This window comes from Rhinoderma darwinii, unplaced genomic scaffold, assembly GCF_050947455.1.
Source record: "Rhinoderma darwinii isolate aRhiDar2 unplaced genomic scaffold, aRhiDar2.hap1 Scaffold_514, whole genome shotgun sequence".
Lineage (NCBI taxonomy): Eukaryota > Metazoa > Chordata > Amphibia > Anura > Rhinodermatidae > Rhinoderma > Rhinoderma darwinii.
Window position 1 is genome coordinate 194,437 of NW_027464062.1, and position 27,002 is coordinate 221,438.

A 27,002-nucleotide genomic window follows, 5' to 3' on the forward strand; every position below is an offset into this window, starting at 1 on the left:
ACATCCATTTCTGCGTATAAAACAGTGTGCACGCGATCGCATGCACACAGCCCTGTGCCCACGCTGTTATCAACAGCTCTGGGCAGAGTATCAGGGACCAATCTGATGGTCCCTGAACATGTGGTCGCTGTGAAAACCTATCACAGCGACCACATTTGTTTTATTTTGACTTTTCTGGCAGCAAATCTCCTGCCTCTTTTCTTCTTCTCAAACATTGTTTCAGTTTGAGGAGAAGAAGAAGAGACTCGAGAGAATTGCTGCCAGAAGATTACAGTTACAGTTACAAAAAAATACAGTTACACTCATAAAACATTCTCTGTATAGATAGATTTCTATCTATCTATACAATCTATCTATCCATCTATCTTTTTTTCTATCTACCTTTCTTTCTTTTATTCTATTAGAATAGGCAGGTAGGGAGTATATAATTATATATATATCCACATATATATAATATACATAGCAATAGCGGTTTATTTTTTTGTTAGCGGTAGTGTAGATATATATAGCAGTTAGTTTGTGTGTTTTATATAAAAAAAAAAAACAATTTGTTTCGTTAGTGTTAGTTACGTTATGGCGAGGAAGTTGTTTAGCGCCGAGGAGGCATACGCCATGCTGTGGTCTGAGTCGGAGACCGCATCAGAGATGGCGTCCGAGATGGAACTTGTTTTGGGCAGTGACGATGACAGCGTCACTTCAGGTTCATCTTCAGGGGACGTTGTCCCTGATGCAGTTGAAACTGCAGAACTTGAAAGCGCAGGGCCAAGTAGCGCTGTAGCACAGGACAGCCTGGTCCCTTCAGTCCAGGCTCTTGTATGGGCACCTGCCCCATCTTTTGGGCCTAGAATCCACGGATTTACGGCCACTCCTGGCATAACCGTGGACAATACAAATTTTGTCCAAATGGATTACTTCCATTTATTTATAACGGACGACATCCTAAATCAGATTGTCCACGAAACAAATTTATATGCCACTCAATATATAAGGCAGAAACCTTCATCCACCCATGCCAGAGATTGGACGCCCACCAATTTGCTGGAATGAAAAAAAAAATTGGGGCTCACCCTAAATATGGGTATTGTCACAAAAGCCCTCCATTAGGTCTTACTGGTCAACAAGACCCGCCCAAGCCACCCCAGTATATTCTGCAGTAATGCCCAGGTCTCGTTATGAGACAATAATGAGGTTCCTCCACTTCAATGACAACGCACAGGCCCCCCCAAGTACCGATGCAAACCGGGATCGGTTGTTCAAAATAAGACCGCTAATAAATTCCCTGAATAATTTATTTCTGCAACTCTACACCCCTGAGCAGAATGTAATTGTGGACGAATCCCTCCTCAACTTCCATGGCAGACTTAGCTTTCGCCAATATCTACCTTCCAAAAGGGCAAAATATGGCGTAAAGCTTTATAAACTCTGCGAAAGCGGGTCAGGATATACCACCGCCTTCAGGATTTATGACGGGCGGGACCGCTCAATAAATGTTCCTGGATGCCCCCCCTGATCTTTCCACCAGCAGCAAAATTGTGTGGGAGATAATGCAGCCTCTGCTTCACAAGGGGTACCACCTGTACTGCGACAATTTTTATTCTAGTGTGCCCCTGTTTAGGCATTTGCATGCTGCAAGGACTGGGGCATGTGGTACCATGCGCAAAAACCGAATTGGTTTTCCACAGCAATTAGTGGGGAAGCGCATGGTAAAGGGGGACTCCTGTGCTTATGCATCCGAGGAATTGCTGGCGGTCAAGTTCAGGGATCGCAAAGACGTGTATGTGCTAAGCACGATTCATACCGCAGGAACAGTGGCAGTGAGGGAAAGGGGGGCAACATCGGACAAGCACAAACCAGTGAGCGTGTCCGAATATAACAAGTACATGGGGGGGGGGGGGGGTGGATTTAAGCGACCAGGTTTTACAGCCCTATTTAGTGAAGCGAAAAAAAAAAACCTGGTACAAAAAAGTGGCCATTTATCTGTTACAGGTGGCAAATCCACAACTCATCTGCGCTCTACAAAAAAAAACAGAGGCAGAGACACATACCTGGATTTCCAGGAGAAAATTATTGAAGGCCTCATTTTTGATGTTCAGGACACCCGAGAATGCCCCCAGTCTGAGGATGTCACGCGACTGACTGAAAGACATTTCATCACTCGCATTCCCCCAACACCAACTAGAAGCAACCCCCAGAAAAAGTGCCGCGTCTGCAGAAAAGACGGGCACCGTAAAGATTCCCGATATTTCTGTCCATCATGTCCCTCGCAACCAGGCCTGTGCATTGAGCCATGTTATAAAAAATACCACACTGTTCTGAATTATTAGATTTTAGTTAATTCGTTGAAAATATATTTGCCCTACATTACGTTTTTATTTTTCCCATGATTTTACTCCAAGGGTGAGTGAGGGAATGGGTGGGGGGTGGATGTCATGTTTGATGTTTTCTAAAGTTCATCTGCTGGAGAGCCCCATTTGCATAAACCTGCAATTTCTTATTTTAGAAAACCCAGAAAAATAAATTCCCATTATACCCCTAGATGAATATTTTGGGATTTCTGCTTCAAGAGCAGATATTTTGGGTGTTATAGAAACTCTGTTGAGTTTTGTAAAACCAGCTTTGAAAAAAAGCGATTTGTGAAATAAGCTTCTTCTATCCTCCGCCCTCCTACATCTCTATGTGATAAATAAGGCCACATATTTGGTATCCCCGTGCACGGGAGAAGAGGCAGAATGTGAAAGGAGATTAATTTTGGCCGTGGTCTATGCCGTGTGTGAAAAATGCTGGTATAAACTGACACATTTGCTAAAAAATTGCTAATTTTATTTTGATCCATCTTATTCAAAAAACATTCAGAAGAAAACTGGACTGTCTAAAAATATGATAAACCCCTTGAAGGAAACCTTGTGGGGTCTACTTGTGTGAATGAAGTCATTTATGGGGTGATTCTAATCTTTCAGCAGCATTAGGCCCCCCAGAAAACAGTATGCGGCTCTAAAATCAAGTGCAGAATTCCTGGACCGAAAACCCTCCTTTTATGCCAAGCCCTGGCACATGCCCGCACAGTGAATAAGGCACACATATTTGGTATCCCCATGCACGGGAGAAGTGGAAGAATGTGAAAGGAGATGAATTTTGTCCGTGGTCTATACCGTGTGTGAAAAATGCTATCATAAACTGACGCATTTGCTAAAAAAGCGCTGATTTTATTTTGTTCCATCTTATTCAAGAAACTTTCAGAGGAAAACTGGACTGTCTAAAAATATGATAAACTCCTTGAAGGAAACCTTGTGGGGTCTACTTGTGTGAATGAAGTCATTTATGAGGGGTTTCTAATGTTTCAGCAGCATTAGGCCCCCCAGAAAATAGTATGTGGCTATAAAATCCAATGCAGAATTCCTGGACCGAAAAGGCCAAAAAGCCTCCTTTTATGCCAAGCCCTGGCACATGCCCGCATGGTGAATAAGGCACACATATTTGGTATCCCCATGCACGGGAGAAGTGGAAGAATGTGAAAAGAGATTAATTTTGTCCGTGGTCCATACTGTGTGTGAAAAATGCTAGCATAAACTGACGCAATTGCTAAATTCTTGAATTTTTTTCCAATTTTGCCCACTTTAGAGAAAAAAATAAAAATGATGTATACCGACAAATGCCACTAAAACAAAGCCCTATCTGTCCTTTAAAAAGAGTGTAAAATTCAAAGATGAACTTTATTCACCTGCAGAGTTATAGTCATCTAAAGAAGCGCATAGCAAAATTGTGACATTTGTTCTGGTCATTTAGCTGTAAAACAGCCTAGTCCTTAACCGGTTAAAATGTAACATGCGTTTAACCAGTTAGCGACAGCCAATACACCTTTTCACAGCGGCCACTAACGGGCTTTATTCTGATGCATACTCCTTTTCACGGTGCTGCATCAGAATAAATTTTCACCGGGAGCAGTTAAAACTCCCTGCTCTCAGCAATAGAAATTTTACAAAGAAAATACTATTGGTGAAAAAAAATAATTAGTTCAGTTTCACCGCATTCTGAGAGCCATAACTTATATTTTTCCATCGTTTGAGCGGTGTGAGGGCTTATTTTTTGCCAGACGCGCTGTCGTTTTTATTAGTTTGGTATATACAATTTTTTTTTATCACTTTTTATTTCATTCTTTTTAGCGCTATGGTGACCAAAAGATAACGATTCTGGGGTTTTTAATTTCTTTTTTTACGCTGTTCACTGTGCGAGTCAAATAATGCTATATTGTAATAGTTTCAGACTTTTACGGACGCAGCGATACCAATTTTTTTATTTTTACAGTGCGCTAGGGGAAAAATGGGAAAAGGTTTTTTTTTTTTTTTTTTTTAAATGTTACATTTTTTTTTTTACACTCCTGAAAATTGATCTAATTTTTTTATTTATTTTTTTTAGACATTTTATTAGTTCCCCTAGGGGACTTTAACCAGCGATCATTAGATCGCTGGTACAATACACTGCAATACACGGATGAGTCACGGAAACAGCGTAACTCGCGGAGCTACGCTGTTTCCGTAACTCCCATAGTAGTGAATAGCTGTTACATAAGCAGCGTAGTATGCTACGCTGTTTCCGTAACTACCATTCAGTTGTATGGGAGTTACAGAAACTGCGTAACTCGACCATGTAACCAGGTAGTGAAGTGGCCGGAAGACAGCGGAGCCGGGTAAGATCGATGCGGGTCCCGCATCTATCTGACATTTATGACATATCCTGTGGATATGTCATAAATGTCCTTAATGGGAAAAACACTAAATGCCGCGGTCCCTATTGACCGTGGCATTTAACTAAACGACCAGGAACAGTGCGATCGCGAAATATACGGTAATAATTTTGACATCTTTGTGTGTAAAAGAAGTAAAACATATAAAATCTATATAAATTTGGTATCGTCGCAATCATAACCCAAATCACATTGTAAGCAGCGTAAAATAAGTACGCAAAAAAAGAGTTGCGAAATTGCTGTTTTTTTTTTTTTCTATTTCCCCACAAAAATTTTTAATAAAGTTAATTATACGTACCTCAAAATGGTGCTATTAAAAAAATAGAAACTTTTCCCGCAAAAAACAAGTCCTTATACAGCTGTTTCGAAGCAAAAAAAAAAAAAAAAAAGTTAGAGCTCTTTAAATGCGAAGCTGGAAAAACAAATAGATCGCTTGGTCATTAACCCCTTCGCGCTCAGCGACGTACTATTCCGCCGTGTTAAGTAAATCGTTCGTGCTCAGCTGCGGTCTCATACAGCACCTTCAGCGGGGACCGATCGCTGTGCCCCGCTGATTAACCCCTTGGAAGCCGCGTTCAATAGCGATCACGGCTTCTTAGGGGTTAAACTACCATCGTCGGCCCGCTACATGATGGCGGGCGGCGATGGTTGCTATGGCAACCAGACGCCTAATAATGGCTATGCCATCTACGGAAGCCTAGTGCTTGCTGTCAACGAGTAACTGACAGCGCTAATACACTGCACTACGCATGTAGTGCAGTTTATAAGAATAGCTATCAGAGCCTTCTGCCCTCAAGTTCCCTAGTGGAACAAAGTAAAAAAAAAAAAAAAAAAAAAAAGTTACAAAAAAAGTGTTGTGTAAAAAATAAAAACGTTTTAAAAGTAATAAAAGTAAAAATCCTACTTTTTCCCTCATCACTCCTTTATTTTTATTTTTTTTTATTAATAATAAACTATACATAATTGGTATCGGCACGTCCGTAACGGCCCGAACTACAAAAGTATTTCGTTATTTATTCCGCACGGTGAACGCCGTAAAAAAAAAAAAAATAAACCTTACCAGAATCACAATATTTTGGTCACTTTACTTCCCAAAAAATGAAATAAAAAAAGATCAAAAAGTCGCATGTACCTAAAAATGGTACTGATCAAAACTACATGGTCCTTGGTACATTTTAAAGGGAGGCTTCAATTCTGCCAGTACCTGCCGAGTAAGAGGCCAAGGTATGGCGTGAAGATGTATAAGCTGTGCGAGAGTGCATCAGGGTATACCTACAAATTTAGGATATATGAAGGGAAGGACACCAGTATTCAGCCCCCAGAATGCACCCCCTTACTGGGAGTTAATGCAAAAATTGTGTGGGATTTGGTGCACCCACTGCTGGACCAGGGTTACCACCGCTACCTGGATAATTTTTATACCAGCGTCCCACTCCAAGTGCCTCGCTTCCGGTAGTACTGCGGCATGGATAGAAGAAATCTGAGAGGCCTCCCTAAGACACTGCTTGGGCAAACACTCAGAAGGGGTGAGAGCAGGGCACAATCCAGCAGCAACACATTGTGTGTCAAATACAAGACGAGAGATGCCACACCAGTACCCATGTACCTGTACGAGGTACCAGTACAGAGACTCCCAAACCAGACTGCATCCTGGACTACAATAGGTACGAGAGGGGTGGACTTGTCAGATCAAGTCCTGAAGCCCTACAGCGCCATGCGGAAATCGAGCGTGTGGTATAAGAAGCTGGCCGTGCACATCATACAGTTGGCATTGTACAATGCGTACGTGCTACGTCGATGTACAGGCCAGACGGGAACTTTCCTGGAATTTCTAGAGGTGGTAATCAAGAACCTAATCTTTAAAGACAAAGAAGGGGGGGGCACCCAGTACTTCTGGAAGCGGGGCCACACGCATCGTACCAGGGCAACACTTTCCAGGAGAAGTTCCCCAAACAGGCAAAAAGGGAAAAAAGTCAAAAGGGGTGCAAAGTCTGCTATAAAAAGGAGATAAGGAAGGACACAATATATCAATGTGACATGTGTCCCGAAAAACCAGGGCTCTGTATGAAAGTGTTTTAAAATTGATCATACATGCCTTGATTTTTAATCTACCCCAGTTTTACTTACCCTGATGCACTCCGCACAGCTTATCCCCCTCATCTTTCCCTTCTGAGCCCTGCTGTGTGCCCAGGCAGCTGATGACAGCCAGATGTAGGGTATTGCCGTACCCAGGAGAACCGACATTACAGTTTATAGGGTGTATATCTCCGGTGGCGCATGCTGGGCACAATATATTGGACAATGAAATGGCATACATATATAGAAAATGGCAAATCTCTGCTCCACTGCACCATCTGCTGCGCATTACCTTTTAGGCGGGATTCACACGACCGGGTCGTTCCCGAGCCAGAGTGTCGGCCGGTAAAATCGGCCATTTTGCCCGGCCGGTTTGCATAAAGTTATGCATCCGTGCCAGGCCGGGCAGATCCGGACAGTGACATCAGCGGCAGATCCTGAAGGGGAATCCCCATGTGTTCGGGGATTCCGCTTCAGGAGTTTCCCCTGATGTCACTGCCCAGATATGGACAGAGACATCAAGCGCTCTGTCCAGGAGCGGAATCCCCGAAAACACGGGGATTCCGCTCCTTCAAGGAGCTAAAGTGCGGCTAGCACATAGCAGAGCGGGGAGATACCTCCCCGCTCTGCTATAGTGGCGTCGCTACAGTAGTAGCAGCCGCAGCAGCAGCAGCTGCTGCTACTAGTGGCACCATCGAAGGTGTCGCTGAGCCAGGGTGCTTTTAACAAGCAGGGGAAGGGAGCCAGGGCAGCGCTCCCCCCACCTGCTGTACACCCCGGCCCTGCCACACCGTGTACAGCGATGCCATTCGTCAGAATGGCAGCAACTCCTCCTCCTCACATGCACTCTGCGTTGTGAGGAGGAGATAGAGCGCAAGCGCCGGGAAACCCGGCCATCACTCGGAACACATTCCGGTGATGGCCGTGTAATACCCGGCCCCATAGACTTCTATGGGAGCCGGGCGGCCGGGTGCCCGGGCGAAGATAGAGCATGTCCTATTTTTTGACGGCCGGATTTCCCGGCCGTCAAAAAAAACGGTCGTGTGAATAGCCCCATTAGGGGTCTATCATTCCTAATGCAGCCGGGTGCCGGCCGATTTATGAACGGCCGGCACCGGGCCGGGAAACCCTGCCGTGTGAATGAGGCCTTAGAGAATACCTGTGGGGGCAAAATGCTCACTACACCTCTAGATTAATGCCATAAGGGATGTAGATTTTAAAATAGGGTCGCTTCTTGGGGGTTTCCATTGCTTTGATACCTCTGGGGCTCTGCAAATGTGACATGACACCCGAAAACCAATCCAGCAAAATCTGGACTCCGAAGAACACATAGCGCTCCTTTCCTTCTGAGCCCTCCCATGGGCCCAAACAGCAGTTTATCACCACAAATGGGTTTTGCCGCACTCAGGACAAATTGGGCAACAAAATGGTGTATTTTATTTCTTGTGAAACTAAGAAATTTTGATCCAAATTTTTTTTTTTAATTCACAGCCCAATTCAAATAAGTCCTGTGAAAAAACTGTGGGGTCTAAATGGTCAAAACACCCAAAAATAAATTCCTTGAGGTGTTTAGTTTCCAAAATGGGGTCAGTTTTGTGGTATTTCTACTATTTTGGCACCACAAGACCTCTTCAAACCTAGCATGGTGCCTAAAATATATTCTAATAAAAAACAGGCCCCAAAATGCACTGGGTGCTTCTTTGCTTCTGGGGCTTGTTTCAGTCCACGAGCACACTAGAGCCACATGTGGGACATTTCTAAAAACTGCAGAATCCGGCCAATACATATTTAGTTGTGTTTCTCTGGTAAAACCTTCTGTGTTACAGAAGAAAAAAAAAAAAAAAAAAATCGATTCAGATTTTTTAAAATGGGGTGTTTTATGGTGGTTTATAATACATAGGTCCCTCAAAGCCACTTCAGAACTGAACTGGTAGCTGGAAAAAAAAAAAAGTATTTTGAAAATTTCTCATATTTTCAAGAAAATTGTGTTCTAAGCCTTATAACGTCCGACAAAAATAAAATAATGTTCAAAAAATGATGCCAATCTAAAGTAGACATATGGGAAATGTTAATTGGAGACTATTTGTGTGGTATAACAGTCTGCCTTACAAGCAGATACATTTAAATTAATATGCAAATTTTTTACATTTTTTGATATTTTTCACAAAAACACTCAATGTATTGACCAAATTTTATCGCTAACATAAAGCCCAATGTGTCCCAAGAAAACAATCTCAGAATCGTTTGGATAGGTCAAAGCACTCCAAATTTATTAAAAAAAATGGGCTCTGAGCCTTAAGGCCCAAACTAGGCTGCGTCCTTAAGGGGTTAAGGTTTAAAAGAGGCTGGTCACTAAGGGGCTAAGGAGTTTTTAATTTGATGTAATTCTCTACGTGCTTTTTTTTTCTGGTGTTCTTGAAGTCCTATAGAGAAGCCTATGGTGAAAATGCCTGAAAAAGCATCATACCCAGAAAATGCTGCGTTTAGAAAAACCGCCACGGACCACAAAATTGCCTCAAAAACTCTACAAACCATCTGCCCTTACTAAAAAAAAACGCAGCAAAACACCAATTAAAACGACACTAAAAATGTAGCAAAACGTTGTGTGTGAGTCCTGCCTTAGGGCGATTGCACACGTGCCATTTTGATACAGTTTATGTAGTTCTTTAAGTCAATGCAAGGAGTGGATTGTAAATGGAGGAAAAGCAGAAAGATTCTATTTCACCTTTCTTGGAATCCACCCGTTGGTGCCTTACAAAACTACATCAAAATGACACCTGTAAAAGCAGCCTTAGACCAAATTGACTAACCGTAAACGGGCCTCCGGACTAAATCTTAATACAGCTTTTGTTCTATTCAAACTTGTGCAAATTTGACTACAAGGCATTACTAACATGACGATTATTTTTCCCATAGGCTTGCTATAATTTTATAACGTTCATTCGAAACTCCCAGTAGAGGTCTGATTGCAATGAGCAACAGAACCAACCCCATTCTCACTCATGTATACGCCTGTCCTCATTGTCCATTAGCTCAGCGTTAAAAAATAAATAAATAAATAATTCACATACAAATAAACATTATCTAAAGCAAGCACAAAAAAAGGATATATTTGCAAGTTGTGGTCATATTCTGGTTATTGCTGCATTTTCCGTAATAGCTCCTAACAGTTGCATTAAAATGTGGTATTAAGGCGATGTTCCCTACACCTTGTGATGGTGTTGTCAGAGTAATTCTATAAATCTAATAACTGTTAGATTTATAATGTATAAATATTATCAAAATGACTGCATTATATTGTTGGAGATATGTATTAGATATGTTTTTAATAGTCTCTTAAATCATCTGATTCCAAACTGATGAGTACCAGGATTCATATATATTAGGAAGAAAGTCATTACCTTACATGGAAGTATTTTTGGGTGTATACCTATATGTACTTGGCATCATCTGATTGGTTAATGTGTGTTAAGTGAAAGCATGAACCTATAAATAAAAGGCTCCGTCCACAGCCATTTTAGATTTCTGTACACCAAACCATTGCATGTGCAATCTCTCCTGATCGGTCGTTTTTGTAAATATGAATGAATCCTGGACAAATTCTGTTATGGAGAAAAGGAACTCAAGAGTGATGGGGATTAATCTCAGTGTCAAAATGGTAGAAAGGTCCAGCACTACCACCACATACATGACATAACTCAAAAGCAGCGGGCAAAAAAAAATAAAACAACAACGTGTCTGAATTGGGCTTTGAACCTTCAGAACTTCATGTTATGGATGACCGGTATGTAAAGAGCTTGAATAGAATTGATACATGCATAGAAATGGCAGTGACTGTATCAACCAAATATAAGTAGAAACACTTATGTAACTTGGACGTGCTGGAATGAAAATGCCGACAGATGACAACGTGAATCTTTTACCTCGATTTCGGTCCTTCAGGAGATAAAACCAGCAGCAAATAATAGAGCATTAAACAACTTGTTAAGATTGGTTATGGAAAGCCAGCTATTTTTCTGGTAATGCTATCTATTATATAGCGCTAACAAATTCTATATCACTCTTTTGTATGTACAAGAGTTTTTTGTCTTCAAAAGTTAAGTTAAAAAAAAACAACAACGTGCTAAAGGGGGAAGAGAGTGACTAATTCCATAATCTAGCATAGGAACAATAAGCACGTGTGTGAAAACAGGCAAATATGACACTAATTAAAAATACATTTTATATTTATCCTGGAAAAGTCTTCCACCGAATTGTAAAATGTGTCCAACATCTTAGCAATATCATCTATAAACAAGTCTTTACACGATACCCCCCCCTCCCCCCAAGTATAAAGAGCATTGAATGACAAAGATGACACTGTACATTTACATTCAATCTGTATATTTCTAACTACATAAAAAGCATGTGCCTCATAAATATACATATCATCGTGGGGAAGATTTGTCAAAGTGAACGCATGGGGGAAAACAAGGAGCTGCTCCGAGCAACCAGTAAGTTTCTAGCTCTTATTTTTTAGGGGCATAAATTAAAAAACAGCAACCTGAATAGTTGCCATGGGCAACTCTTCTTCTTCATTGCTCTGAATGCATAGAGGAATATCATCATAAGCTAAAATATGAGAGTCACCTGAGTCTCCACCAACGTTGCAATGTCCATAAACATGTCATGTAACTCCCGTATGCTCGATTCCAACTTAATGATGTCCTTGTATCTTGCTTCAATCTCATTCAAAGCCTGCCTCGTGATCTGGGAATCCAAAATAATCTAAACAGAGAAACGGTAGTAGAAGACAAACTTGTACCCTTCCTTGTTATATGGATTTCGTTTCACAGTCATAATACTTACATCTGATGTGAAGATTGAGGGGTTCCCACTCTCCAGCATCTCTTCCAGTTCATCATCTGTGGTTGTTTTTCCAGCTGCAAATACAAACATCTAATGGTCAGTTCACACTGAGTTTTTTGACACGTTTGACGTGGAAACAGCGTCAAAAAATGGCCGAAAATGCCTCCCATTGATTTTAATGGGAGGCGGAGTCTTTTTTTATCCCGCGAGCGGAAAAAACAGCTCGCGGGAAAAAGGGACATGCCTTATCTTCAGGAATTTACGTCTGACCTCCCATTGACATCAATGGGAGGCAGAGAAAGCATATTTTGCAGTGGTTTTTGCCCGCGGGTGAAAAACGCCACGAAAATCGGGGTGCAGGCAAAGCAAAATCTGCCTCAAAATTCTAAACTGAATTTTGAGGCAGATTTTCTGCCTGCAAAAAACTCAGTGTGAACCCAGGATAATACTGAAAAGATGCATATAGAAGCTTCTAAAAAATACAAAAAGGTATCCACGAGACATTTAACCCCTTCCCATTAATGCTAACTTTGCACACCTTGACGTGCAGTTACGTCTGTACTTTGACAGTTAACCGCCGCGCGGCGCTACACCACAGCGGTTAACTGTGCAGGGCGTCTGCCCTGCATTCCCTGTTGCCGATCAGCAGCCTATCGCCACTGATTTTGGCTGTTAACCCCTTAAATGCGGAGGTCGATTGCGATCGCCGCATTTAAGGCGTTTAGAGCAGATAGTCCAACCCCACATGAAACCACTGGGGCTGGCGATGGTTGCCATGCAAGCGGAAGCCAGACAACGGCTTCCGGGCTGCCATGTACAGAAGCCTATGAGGACCAGACGTTCTAACGTCACAAGGACAGTTAAAATACATTACACTACGTAGGTAGTGTAATGTATTGCAGCAGCGATCAGAGCTGCAAGTCTTGTAGTCCCCTAGTAGGAAAAGTTAAAAAAAAAAGTGAATAAAAATGTTTTATAACAGTGTAAAAATAAGAGTCAAGTTAGGCCATGTTCACACACTTACTAAAAAACGTCTGAAAATACGGAGCTGTTTTCAAGGGAAAAACCAGCTCCTCATTTTCAGCCATTTTTTTTTTTATCAAACTCGCATTTTCTACAGCCGTTTTTGGAGCGTTTTTTCTATAGAGTCAATGAAAAACGGCTCCAAAAACAGCTCAAGAAGTGACATGCACTTTTTCAGCGCGGTTTTATTTTTTACGCGCCCGTTCTTCAAAACAGCCACGTAAAAAACAACGGACTGTCGCAAAAGGAACGCCATTTTTCCCATTGAAATCAATGGGCAGATGTTTGGAGGCGTTCTGCTTCTGATTTTTTGGTCGTACTTTGGTTGTTTATAGCCCGAAAAACGGCCGAAAATAGCCCGTGTGAACATACCCCCCTTGCATAAACAAAAAATGCTTTTTTTCCTAGAAGTCTTTTATTATAGGAAAAAAAATGAACACGTTGAACCCCTTCCCGACCACCCCACGTAGATTAACGGGCTGCAGCACTGGTCAATGTGCCTGCAGCCGTTAATCTGCGTGTGCTCCTAACAGAGCACAGGCGTTCCCCGCAGCCCGGCATCTCCCAGTAAGGGCTGCTACTAGCAGCCTTAGTAGTGGGGGAAAACATAGGGTCGGATCACAGCGGTGATACGAACCGATTAACCCCTTAAATGCGGCAGTCAATAGCGACTGCCGCATTTAATTTGTTATAGCAACATCGGCATGCCGCTACGCGATTGCGGGGGGCGATTGTTTTTGCGGGGGTGATTGCTATGGCAACCGGAAGCCTATCAAAGGCTTCCAGTCTGCCATCTATGGAAGGTGATTAGGTCCAGAGGCAGGACCTAATATGCCTCCTGTCAGTGTGTAACTGACAGGTATAATACCCTGCAATACACAAGTATTGCAGGGTATTATAACAACGATCCAACAATTGGATCTTCAAGTCCCTAGTGGGACAAAAAAAACAAAAAACTTTTTCCCTTATAAAGTCCTTTATTAGAAATAAAATAAACTATGCATAAAATTGGTATCGCCGCGTCCGTAACGGCCTGAGCTATAAAAATATAATGTAATTTATCCCACACGGGGACCGCCATAAAAAAAAAAAAAAAAAAGCTATTTTTAGTCACTTCAGCTCCCAAAAAATTGCATAAATAGGGATCAAAAAGTCGCATGAACCCAAAATTTGTACCAATAAAAACTACAGTTTGTTCCACAAAAAACAAGCCCTCAAAAAGTTGTGTCTCTTAGAATATGGCGACACAAAAACGAAATATTTTTTTTAAAACCGTGATTTTATTGTGCAAAACATAAAAAAAAACTATATACATATGGTATCGCCGTACTCGCATAGACCCACAGAATAAATTAAATATGTCATTTATAGCACATGGTGAACGCCGTAAAAAAAAAAAAAAAGTTTTGACAGCCTAATTACACTAAATTCAGCAAAAAACCTATGGGATCAAAATGCTCACTATACCCCTAGACAAATTCTTTTTAGGGCTGTAGTTTCCCAAATGGGGTCACTTCTGGGGGGTGTCCACTGTTTTGGTCCCTCAGGGGCTTTGCAAATGCGACATGACACCCAAAAACCAATTGAGTAAACTTGAGCTCCAAAAGCCAAATAGTGCTCCTTCCCTTCTGAGCCCTGCCGTGTGTCCAAACAGCCGTTTATTACCACATATGGGGTAATGCCATAATCAGGAGAAATTGCTTTACAAATCTTGGGGCGCTCTTTTCTTTATTCCTTGTAAAAATTTATAATTTCTAAGTTTTATTGGAAAAAAATTGAGATTTTCATTTTTACCGACTAATTCCACTAAATTCAGCAAAAACCCTGTGGGGGTTAAAATGCTCACTATACCCCTTGATGAATTCCTTGAGGGGTTTAGTTTGCCAAATGGTGTCTTTTTTGGGGGTGTTTCCACTATTTTGGCACTACAAGACCTCTTCAAACCTGACATTGTGCCTAAAATATATTCTAATAAAAAGGAGGCCCCAAAATCCTCTAGGTGCGCCTTTGCTTCTGAGGCCGGTGCTTCAGTCCATTAGCACACTAGGGCCACATGTGGGACATTTCTAAAAACTGCCGTATCTGGGCAATATATATTGAGTTGCGTTTCTCTGGTAAAACCTTTTGTGTTACAGAAAAAAATGGATTAAAATGGATTTTCCGACAAAAAAAAAAAAAGAAATTTGTAAATATCCCCTTTACTTTGCTTTAATTCCTGTGAAACACCTAAAGGGTTAAGAAACTTTCTAAATGCCGTTTTGGATACTTTGAGGGGTCTAGTTTTTAAAATTGGGTGACATATGGGGTTTTCTAACATATAAGGCCCTCAAAGCCACTTCAGAACTGAACTGGTACCTATAAAGATAGGTTTTGGAAATTATCTTGAAAATGTGAGAAATTGCTGCTAAAGTTCTAAGCCTTGTATCGTCCTAGAAAAATAAAAGGATGTTTAAAAAAAACAAAAAAACATTTATGGTTTTTGGCCACCTTGCTTGACAAAAAAATAGAATAAAAAAAGTAGTGATAAAAAAAAACGCATGCACCCCAAAATGGTACCAATGAAAACAACAGATTGTCCTGCAACAAATATGCCCTCAGACAGCTCCGGTGGAGAAAAATTAAAAAAGTTCTGGCTCCCAGAATAGGACAATGCAAAATGGGCAAAGTGTCCCAAAAGCGGATAACATCTGGCACCATTTGTCAGTGCGACACTGGCCACATATCTGCGGATTATTATTTATTTACCCCATTATTATACCCTCTTATTATGCCCTAATAAATTCCTCACAGATTAGATGTGCCCCCAAGATATAAACTGAAATACCAGTAAAACAGCAAACAGAACTACCACCAAGTAAAATCTGCGCTCTAAAAACCAAATGGCGCTCCCTCCATTCTGAGCCCTACAGAATGCCCAAACAGCAGTTTACGTCCACAGATATGGCATCGCCATACCAAGGAGAACCCGATTAATATTTTACGAGGTATTAGTCTTCAGTGGCACAAGCTGGGCATAACATATAGTGCACTAAAATGGCATCTCAGTGGAAAATTGTAATTTTCACTCTGCACCATCCGCTGCGCATTAACCCCTTTGCGCACCACGACTTAATAGCATGTCGTGGTGTGGGGGGTGAAGTATGGAGCAAGCTCACGCGCTGAGCCCGCGCCATACGCTGCGGGTGTCAGCTGTGTATTACAGCTGACACCCGGGACTAATGGGACAGGAACAGCAATCGCGCTGTTACAGGAGCCTGTAAAAATTACAATAGTGCATTGTACCAGCTATCTACGGATTGCTGGTTCAAGTCTCCTAGGGGGACTAATAAAATGTGTAAAAGCAAAAAGTAAATGGTTATTAGAGAAAAAAAATTAAATAAATATTTAAAGTACAAAAAAAAAAAAAAAAAAAAAAAAAACTTTCCCATTTTTTCTCTAAAGCAATGTAAAAAAATACACAAAATTGGCATCACTGTGTCTGTAAAAGTCTGAACTATTACAATATACCATTATTTAACTCGCATGGTGAACGCAATGAAAAATAAATAATTTAAAACTGCAAAATCGCTGTTTTCTGGTCACCTTGCCTCTACCAAAAAATGTAATAAAAGTGCTCAAAAAGTTGTATGTACCAAAAAACGGTATTAATAAAAACTACAGCTTGTCCCGCATAAAATAAGCCCTCACACTACTCTATTGACGGAAAAATGAAAAAAAACTTATGGCTCTTGGAAACGGGGAAGGAAAAACGAAAAAGAAAATTTTTGACCACGTGGGGTATTGCTGTACTCGGGGAAAAATTGCTTTACAAATATTGGGGTGCTTTTTCCTCCTTTATGAAATTGAAAAAATGCAACATTTTAGTGGAAATAATGTTGATATTCATTTTCACGGCCTAATTCTAATCAATTCTGCAAAAGACCTGTGGGGTCTAAATGCTCACTATACCCCTAGATAGTTCCCTTAAGTGGTGTAGTTTCCCAAATGGGGGGTTTCCACTGTTTTGGCCTCCCAGGGGCTTTGCAAATTCGACATGGCACCCAAAAGCAAATTAGCGCTGCCTCCCTTCTAAGCCCCGCTGTGGGTCCAAAAAACAATTACCACACATGGCGTATTCCCGTAATCGAGAGAAATTGTTTTACTAATGTTGAGGTGTTTTTCACCTTTACAGACGAATTCCAATGAATTGAGCAAAACAACTGTGGGATAAAAATGCTAACTTTATCCCTAGAAAAATTCCTTGAGGGGTGTAGTTTCCAAAATGGGGTCACTTTTGGGGGGTTTCCACTGTTTTGGTCCCTCCAGTGCATTGCAAACGCGACACGGCACGGCAGAAATCCTAATGTTGCTCCTTCTCTTCTGAGCCCTGCTGGGGGTCCAAACAGCAGTTTAATACCACATATGGGTTTTTCCTATAACAGGGAGAAATTGCTTTACATATGTTGGGCTGTTTTTTCTCCTTCATTCCTTGTAAAAATTTCTACGTTTTTTTCAGAAAAAAAAGTAGATTTTCATCTTCACATACTAATTCAAATAAATTTAGCAAAAAAACAAACAAACTGGGTTCAAAATGCTAACTATACCCCTAGATAATTTCCTCGAGGGGTGTAGTTTCCAAAATGGGGCCACTTTTGGGCGGGGGTCTTTACTGTTTTGGCACCACAAGTTCTCTTCAAACCTGACATGGTGCCTAGAAAATATTCGAGAAAAAAAAAAAAAAAAAAGAAGGCCCCAATATCCACCAGGTGCTCCTTTGCTTCTGAGGCCTGTAGCACACTAAGGCCACATGTGGGATATTTCTAAAAACTGCAGAATCTGGGCAATAAATATGGAGTTGCATTTCTTGGGTAAAACCTTCTGTGGTACAGAAAAAAAAAAAAGTATTACAAATGAATTTTGTAAAAAAAAATAAAAAATTGAACATTGTAAATCTCACCTCTACTTTGCTTTAATTCCTGGGAAACGCCTAAAGGGTTAAAACACTTTCTGAATTTTGTTTTGAATACTTTTAGGGGTGCAGTTTTCAAAATGGGGTGATTTATGGGGACTTTCTAATATATAAGGCCCTCAAAGTAACTTCACAACTGAACCGGTCCCTGAAAAAAAATAACCTTTCGTAATTTTCTTGAAAATGTGAGAAATTGCTGCTAAAGTTCTAAGCCTTGTAACGTCTTAGAAAACGAAAAGAATGTTCAAAAAACGATGAATATAAAGTAGACATATGGGAAATGTAAACTAGTAGCTATTTTGTGTGTTATAACTATCTGTCCTGCAAGCAGATACATTTAAATTTTGAAAAATGCTAATTTTTGCAAATTTTCTCTAAATCTTGTTTTTTTTTTACCAATAAATATTGAATTTATCAACCAAATTTTTTCACTAACATAAAGTACAATATGTCATGAGAAAACAATCTCAGAATTACTTGGAAAGGCAAAAGCATTCCCAAGTTATTACCACATAAAGTAACACGTCAGATTTGAAAAAAAATAAATAAATCGGCTTCGTTCTGAAAGCCAAAACAGGAACAGTCCTGAAGGGGTTAATGTAGATTAAAGCCTAGCTCAACTTTCGAAGAAAATAAATACATAAATTTTAACTGGTGAATAAATTACTCCTAGCATCTATTTTCTCACACTTCCTGATTCTGGCCAGTTGCTAGGGGCGTGTCTTACCGTGTGTGATGTTTGCCAGTACTGTATGCAATATTCTATCAACCCATAGTTCCCATCATGCACCTAAACAGCAAGCCAATCAGGAAAACCAAAAGGTCCTTTTGCAGCACAGTTGTCTTTTGCTTCTGACATTCTTCCGTAGCAGAAGTGCAGGTCTAGCAAGGGAGCCGCCGCTAGACCTGCGCTTCAGCTACAGAAGTGCCACTCACACATACCAGAGACCAGACAGTAGCAGAGCGGTCATTCTTCTCCCTGCGCTCTGCTACTGCCGGTTACAGTACAGTGCACAGGGGAAAGAGGGGACAGGGTGGGGGGGCCAGACCTGCACTTCTGCTACTGGAGCGCCTCTCATACCCACTATAGTCCAGACAGCAGCAGAGCTCATCACAGTCTCTTCCAGACGCTCTGCTGCTGCAGGTTACACTAAAGAGAATTGTGTAGTGTATAGAAGCAGAGAGACCTTCCTGACGTCACGATAGGGGCGTGCACATCTGACGTCAGGATGGGGCCACCACCCACAGGTACACCGATACATTCAAACGGTGTACGGATTTCTGCTAGCAACAGGAGAAATACAAGAAATAAAATGTAGTAAAAAAAAGAGAGAGTCAGAGTGGCCATTTAAAACGCATATAACACAAAAAGGAGCCCAAATTCATTAATAAAGTATATTACAAAATATATTTATATTACACATGCTGCTAGTAAATAAAAAGTTGATCGAACGTTTAGTTACGCATTAACAATAATTCTGCAGATTATATGACTTGTATATAGGATTTTTCACCAGTTTTCCACTCCTGTATGGGGTGGTTTCTGCAGAAGGTGCATACGAAGTATTGAACCGATTTTCAGCCGCAGAAATTTCTGCAACAAAATCTGTCGTGTACGACTTCACCCTATTTGTCAGTTTTCCCGAGCTCAGCTACAGAGGAGGTGGAGACTGGCTGCTCTATTGTTTTCCATACACTGCACACAGAGAAAAGGAGATTTGCTCTGCAGCACATGCTCAGAGGCAGCAGTTGCATGGAAGACATTATACAGCGGTACTGAGCAGTGTAGCTGCGAATCCAACGCTGGGGTGCGATAGAACACTTACTAGAAGCTGCAGCAGGGTCTATGTGTACCTTTGCCTCCCGCTTCTTCCAGCACCCCCCCCCCTCCCCATAGACTTCTATGGGTATCATGTAACCTGATCCCTAAGTGAGCTTATAATGCATCTCATCTCTCAAGAAGGAGTTTAGCAGTAAATTGAGAGTCAATGACCAGTGCAGGAAGCAGAGGGTGTGTGTGTGTGTGTGTGGGGGGAGAGAGAGAGGCATTTTCTTGTTGAAACCACAGTGACTATTTAACTGCAATCAAAAATAAGTTTTACAAAAAAGTAGTATTGTAATGTCAAATTGGATGGGACAATCATCTACTGCCCAAATATAAGCTTAACCAATCCTTTTGCTTTATTTTTAACCATTTTATGAGCATTTTGATAAAGGGTTAGGTTGCATCATACTTATTTCCAGCTGACGTTGTATTCGTCCTTTACTTCGTTCTCGAAACTGAATCTGGGTTTCATTATATGCAATCATAACTTCCCAAAATTTTCTGGACAATACTGTATGCTGAAAAACAAACAAAAAAATACTTTTCATGGTGTAGCTCAAAATGATTAGGTTAAAAGCGGTTATGTGGTGTCCAAAAAGTATAAGCAGTGTATCATTACAGTATGAGAGTACACTTGCCAACATACAGTCCGGTCCCCCATCGCGCGGATTATGAGATTTTAATAGATTTTTATAGTGCTGGCGGGGGACCGGAAGTCTAGTTGCACAGTCTTCCTTCATGACAACACAGCTCTTCGTCATGTGACAGAGGCCGCTGTACACAATGTACTCGCTGTACTACTTCTACTGCTTGTACATAGAGTACAGCGGGGCCTGTCACATGACGAAGAGTTGTGCAACTAGACTTCCGGTCCCCCGCCAGCACTATAAAGATCTATTAAAATCTCATAATCCGCGCGACGGGGGACCGGAATGTATATTAGCTAGTGTACTCACATACCAGTGAGTACACTGCTAATACTTCTCGGTCCCCACATAATACCTTTAAAGAAACAAGTATTTTCTTTACAAGACTGGAGACTTTGACCAATACAATTATGTTTTAAGTTACGGTGTAAATCATTTATGTAGAAAATATACAAGAAAAATTAATCCGCTCACCACTCATTCGAAGTGGGATGCAACATACCATGATTATTCGGTGCACGGGCAAGAGAGCTACGTCACGAGTAGGTAGAAATCCAATGAAAAAAAAAGTTAGAGGTCCAGCACACGATAGGATATGAAAAAATAAAAAACTGTTTATTTAAGTCAAAATTAAACAAGAAATTAAAAAATCCCGGGAGAGAACGCCTACGCGTTTTGAACTTTTCAGTTCTTAATCATAGCTATGATTAACTGAAAAGTTTGAAACGCGTAGGCGCTATCCTGGGATTTTTTAATTTCTTGTTTTAATTTGGACTTAAACAGTTTTGTATTTTTTTCATATATCGTGTGCTGGACCTCTAACTTTTTTCCATTAATCCTTTATACTGTAGGAGGGAAATTCTGTTTTCTGGGACTGAACTATTATGTTTGAGCTTTAAACGAAAAACCATGGCAGTGAGAACTCTCATCCACTCCTAAATCACCAGCCTACCCCCTCCACAAAAGGGAAGGCAGATCTGCATATGTCCCCTCCAGCCTGAACACTGATTTTGCTAAATAATTTTCTGTAATTATATTACAGTGGACAGGAAAAACATTTGCCAAGTCTTGAATTTAACAATTCCACTAAGTAAAATCTAGCATTTTACTACACAAATAATTTATTTTCTATTAACCCCGTAAAGGCTGTGTACACCTTTGAACCCAAAAATTTATTTTATTTTTTTCAATAAATCAATGTTTCAGTAATTTAAAAGAACTTTTAAATTTACTATATTATTAATAATAATAATAAATAATAATAATACTTGTAAAGATGCAGCTACCATGTATCCTGTATACGCAGAATCTGTATTGTTCAGTCAGTCAAAGCCATTTACTCAGTTCAGCTGAACTGAAGACTCTGCGGAAAGTTGTTCCACGCGTGTCTTTGACCCACAGGATCCAGCTAATAATGATCACATCCAAGTTCATAACTTGGATAGTTATTAGTTGGATATAGAAGGGCTGTGCTGCCAGTTCTAGAAAAGCTGTGAAAACTGAGCTACCGAACAAGCTTAGACAAACTTCCTATCGCCCCTCCACAACGCGATAGCAGGGTGCTGATGGTTGTTTTGACAGCGTGGGGGCATAATGAAGGTCCCCAGGTCTGCCATCTTTGTGCTCCTTAAGCCCTGCCTAGCCTATCGGAAAGACAGAAATACATTAATATTGCTGTATATAGTGCAAGCGATCCAACGATTGCTGGTTCAAGTCCCCTAGGGGGACTAACAAGTAAAAATCTGTTATATTATTAAAAAAAATTATGTACAAAAAAAATAAATAAAAAAATGATTCAAGAAACCCTTTTTCCCCTTAGATTTGTAAAAAAGAAAAACCCACAAATACATAATTGGTATCGCCATGTCCGTAAAAGCCTGAACTATTACAATATATAATTATTTACCCCTCACGGTGTATGCCGTAAAAAAAACACAAAACACCAGAATCGCTGTTTTTTTCATCACCTCATCTCCCTCAAAAAAATGCAATAAAAAGTGATCAAAATCTCGCATGTACCCCAAAATGGTACTATTAAAAACCACAGCTTGTCCCGCATAAAAATATGCCCTCATGCCACCCAATCGACAAAAAAAAAAAAAAAAAAAAGCTATGGCTATTTTATTTTTTACATTTAGTATTTTTCCTTGTAAAATATAATATATATAAAAAAATATATAAATATATAACCCCATCATTGGTCGGTCTCTGCTTCGTTTGACTGACATTTGATGTGGTATGAGCACCTTTAGACAATTGGCTGCAGCATAAGTCTCCCACCTGACCTGTCTGCAGTGAGAGAGAATGTTAAGCTACGCCCCCTCAGCCGTTCACCAGCCAAAAAAATGTCAGGAAAGGTGCGTGCGTGCGTTTTCTGTGCACGTATTTTACAAGACTCGTATTTTACAAGACTGCTGGATCTTCTGCATGTTCCTGAAACAAACAGACTGACAAATACTGTAAGCAAAGTTATCTTCGATTTACAGTTAGAATTCTTTTCTAGGTTTAGTGTTCCTTTAAAAAAAACTAATTAGGAATCACAATATTGTTCATCATCTCAGTAGTAATATGAACTTGTGTCGCCAACTTATTCTGTCTGCTGTGAAAATGGTGCTGGAAGGAAAATGAGGAATGAGTTAGTCAGTCCCATGTAAGAAGTTACGAGCCCCTGTTTAAAGAGTCTCTGTCACCAGATTATAAGTGCCCCATCTCCTACATAATCTGATTGGCGCTGTAATGTAGATAACAGTGGTTTTTATTTTGAAAAACGATCATTTTTGAGCAAGTTATGAGCTAGTTTAGATTTATGCTAATGAGTTTCTCAATGGACAACTGGGCGTGTTTGTACAACACCCAGTTGGTAAAAAGTAAAGAGGAGTGTATGAGGCTGACCAATCAGCATCATACACTTCTCATTGTTCCAGCCCAGTGTGATCCACAGCACAGTGTGACTGTGCAGTGAAAGAAGCTGGGCTGGAACAATGAGAAGTGTATGAAGCGGATTGGTCACTGATTGGTCAGCCTCATACACTCCTCTGTACAACACCCAGTTGGTAAAAAGTAAAAACACGCCCAGTTGTCCATTGAGAAACTCATTAGCATAAATCTAAACTAGCTCATAACTTGCTCAAAAATGATCGTTTTTCAAAATAAAAACCACTGCTGTTCTCTACATTACAGCGCCAATCAGATTATGTAGGAGACAGGGCACTTCTAATCTGGTGACAGAGCTGCTTTAAACTGGGATATGTTTGGAAGAATATTGAAATCAGACTATTAATAAGATGCATATCTTGGATCCATATCGGATTCGGCAAACCAATACAGCAAATCCAAACTATACTCATAGATCTGCTATTTAAAACCCCCAGATTTCTGGCTCTAATTGAGTTGATGTACATGCTGTGCGCCACATTTATTAATGGTCTTAGACACTTTTTGTGCCCTGCTCTACAAGGGGACTTGGCTTAGCGGGAAAGAGGCGTGGTTTAAAATGTTACGCTGTGGAGAAAAATTGTCAAAGTTTTGGCGCCAAATAACCTGCGGTAAACTAAGCCAACCAATAGGTGGTATAATGAAGAGAAAAGTGTTTAAAATGTCTAGCTAGTTTCTCAAAATGTGACAAACTTATCAGTGTTGCATGCTGTATGATACATGTTCTGACTGCATTATCGAAGCTTACACTGTCTAACACTTAGGCCCCATGCACACGACCATAGATATCGTCTATAATTACAGACCCATTCATTGCTATGGCCTATGGACACCTTCCCGTATATTTACAGCAGGGATGGGAAATGTCAGGCCGGCGGGATCATTTGGTCCGGCCTGGCTTCACTCAGACAGCGCTGCCGCCGCGTCATTCGCTACTTGGCTCCGTCAGTGGTGGTTTGAGTGAGGTCTGTGTGTGCCGGCCAGAGAGTGGATCAGTCCGGTCACCTGACCCGGGTCAGTGACGTGAGGTCAGGTGACTGGACTGGTCCACTCCCGTCACAGTACACCCTGACCTCACTCGGACCGCCACGTCATTCCCTCCTTGGCTCTGTCCGTGCGCCCACCTTACTCAAAGTGAGGTCCGAGTGACTTAAAAAGTTATATATTTTTTTTCTCACCAAGGACATTTATGATATATCCATAGGATATGTCAAATGTCCGATAGATCTGGGACCCGCATCTATCTCTAGAACGGGGCGCCTAAACACTGTTCTACCTCTTTGTATTATGCTGAAGCAGGTGAGTTCAGAACATAAAGAAGGAAAGCGCGTAGCTCAGCGAGCTACGCGGTTTCCTTAAGTCCCATAGATCTGAGTAGTAGTTACGGAAACAGCGTAACTCGCATGCTGCGCTGCTTCCACAACGGCCATTCACTACTATGGGAGTTCCGGAAACAGTGCAGCTCAGCGAGCTACGCGGTTTTCTTCTTCATGGTCCGAAATCAGCAGGAACACAGAGAGGTAGAACGGGGTTTAGGAGGCCAAAGGTGGGATGTGTCCTGTGGATATGTCAAATGTCCCTGATGGAAATTTCCCTTTAAGACAGAACAACTTACTGCTGCGAGTGCTTTTCAAAACTTACCAAAGAGTCGACTGCACTCCAGACTGACCGACACATCACCACTACCGGCTAAGGCCTCACGCACACGAACGTATTTTTTCCCTCCCGTAAATACTGGCGTAAATAAGGGTCCTTGGTCACACGTATTCGACCCGTATTTACGGACCCGTGCCCGTAAATATGGGTCCGGTGTCACCAGTATTCCACCCGTATTTACGGGCACGTTTTCGCTGCAAAATTGCACTGCACTAAATCGGCAGCCCCTTCTCCCTATCAGTGCAGGATAGAGAGAAGGGGCAGCCTTTCCGAGGTAAAAGTATAAGAAATTCATACTTACCCGGCCGTCGTCTTGGTGACGCGTCCCTCTTTTGACATCCAGCCCGACCTCCCTAGATGACGCGGCAGTCCATGTGACCGCTGCAGCCTGTTATTGGCTGCAGCGGTCACATGAGCTGAAACATCATCCCGGGAGGCCGGACTGGAGGAAGAAGCAGGGAGTTCTGGGCAAGTATGAACTTCTATTTTTTTTTACAGTTTGATCCATATTGTGATCGGTAGTTTCTGTCCAGGGTGCTGAAAGAGTTACTGCCGATCAGTTAACTCTTTCAGCACCCTGGACAGTGACTATCCACTGAAATCGCCTAGCAACGCTCCCGTAATTACGGGTGCACACACGTAGTCACCCGTAATTACGGGAGCCCCATAGACTTCTATGGGCCTGCCCGTGCCGTAATTACGGCCTAAAATAGGACATGTTCTATATTTTTCAACGGCCCGGGCACCTTCCCGTAAGAATACGGGGAGGTACCCGTGGCCAACATAAATCTATGGGCCCGTAATTACAGCCGTTTTTACGTTCGTGTGCATGGGGCCTAACATCGCACGCCTCACCAAAGAGAAGCAGTTCCAGCCAACACATCAGGGGTGAGTCAATTAAAATGTTTGACCAGCTATTGTACATTCTCTTTTCACATGTATCTCTTTTGATATGTTCCATTTTCTATTTTGTAATACAGCTTTAAAAACTCAATAAAATTTGTTTACAAAAAAAAAATAAAAATAAATGTTTGACCAAATATAACAGGCTAATTTTTTAAGTTGATAATACTGTACAGCCCACGAATGAGGTTATAAATATCCAAATGGCCCTTGGCAGAAAAAAAGGTTCCCCACCCCTGAATTACAGGAAGGTGTCTGTGCTGTAGAAACTTTCCGTAAAAAATAGGACATGTACTTATTTTTTTTATTTTACGGACCGTTCTCCCATACTTTATAATGGGAGCATGGTCCGCAAATGAGGATGACGGTCTGCAGCCGGACGTGCCCGTAATCACGGACTGTAATTACAGGCACGGTTAGGTGCATGGGGTATTGGACAGTAGCAGTAGATCTGCCCCAAACGTTACATTTTCAAACTGCTCATTAATTGTAAATGAGGTTAATGGAAAGCTCCAAAACAGAGACGAATACAAATTAAGTATTAAGGTTACCTGAGATTTTCTTATTCTTAAATTCACAGAAGATCTGTTGGCATGCTCATCTTGGTCAATTGTTGCTACAACAAAATGATACATATATATGTTATTCATTCAGAAATCAAAACTTAAAAAAAAAAAAAAAAAAAAAAAAAAAAGATAGTATACGGCGTCTCCACTACTAAGCAAACACTTCATGCAGGATTTATATATGCTATAAGAACACAGGAAACACTGTCCATTGCCTTAAACAGGACAATAAATGTTCTTAATTTAAGATATACATTACATTAACACAATTTGTATTTCGAAATAGGTTTTCAAATAATTCCTCCAAATTAAGAAGTTTGAAGTTTTCCCTAAATATGCAGGGCAGTGATCTCCAACTGTTGCAAAACTACAATTTCCAGCATGCCTTGACAGTTTTAAGTTTTGGATTCATAGTTTCGCAGCGGTTAGAGCGCTACAGTTAGACCACCACTGGGATAACGTAACCATGGCCATGTACCACCAAGAAATTAAAAATCAAAAGTGGTTTTCCTAGTTAAAACTTGTTTGTCAGTGCTTTTAACCTTGGAATGTCACTACATTTGTAATGCACTTACTGTATCAAAATTGGCCCCGTTACCCAAAGCTGCCATGGGGCACATGACTGGTGACGTTACTCTTTGCCCACTGTGTTAACCTATCACGTGGTCAAACTGTTAAACAAGTTTCTGCCTGGTATACGGCATGTACACGGCTAGTGACGTTCCGCGTATGGGCTATTCTGTTCTAGAGCCAGGAACGTGCATGCGTGGACCCTGCTGTTCTCTCGCTTGACAAGCGGACAAGTGAGAGAACAGCAGGGACTGCACTTGCGCGT

At 41.1% G+C, this 27,002-nt stretch overlaps 2 protein-coding genes across 2 annotated transcripts in view; both read right to left on the reverse strand.

Moving 5' to 3' along the window:
* Positions 1 to 26,210, reverse strand: part of LOC142721110 (syntaxin-2-like) — a 36,125-nt gene extending 9,915 nt beyond the window's left edge. The window contains exons 1-4 of the mRNA XM_075848827.1: positions 26,153 to 26,210; positions 19,871 to 19,979; positions 11,666 to 11,739; positions 11,447 to 11,584 (exon numbers count right to left, since the gene is read on the reverse strand). Coding sequence (XP_075704942.1) covers positions 11,447 to 11,584; positions 11,666 to 11,739; positions 19,871 to 19,946 — 288 coding nt within the window. The 5' untranslated portion in view covers positions 19,947 to 19,979; positions 26,153 to 26,210. The remainder of the gene's footprint in view (positions 1 to 11,446; positions 11,585 to 11,665; positions 11,740 to 19,870; positions 19,980 to 26,152) is intronic.
* LOC142721109 (syntaxin-2-like) overlaps positions 26,085 to 27,002 on the reverse strand; it is a 67,344-nt gene continuing 66,426 nt past the window's right edge. Inside the window, exons 5-6 of the mRNA XM_075848826.1 lie at positions 26,153 to 26,217; positions 26,085 to 26,111 (exon numbers count right to left, since the gene is read on the reverse strand). Coding sequence (XP_075704941.1) covers positions 26,085 to 26,111; positions 26,153 to 26,217 — 92 coding nt within the window. The remainder of the gene's footprint in view (positions 26,112 to 26,152; positions 26,218 to 27,002) is intronic.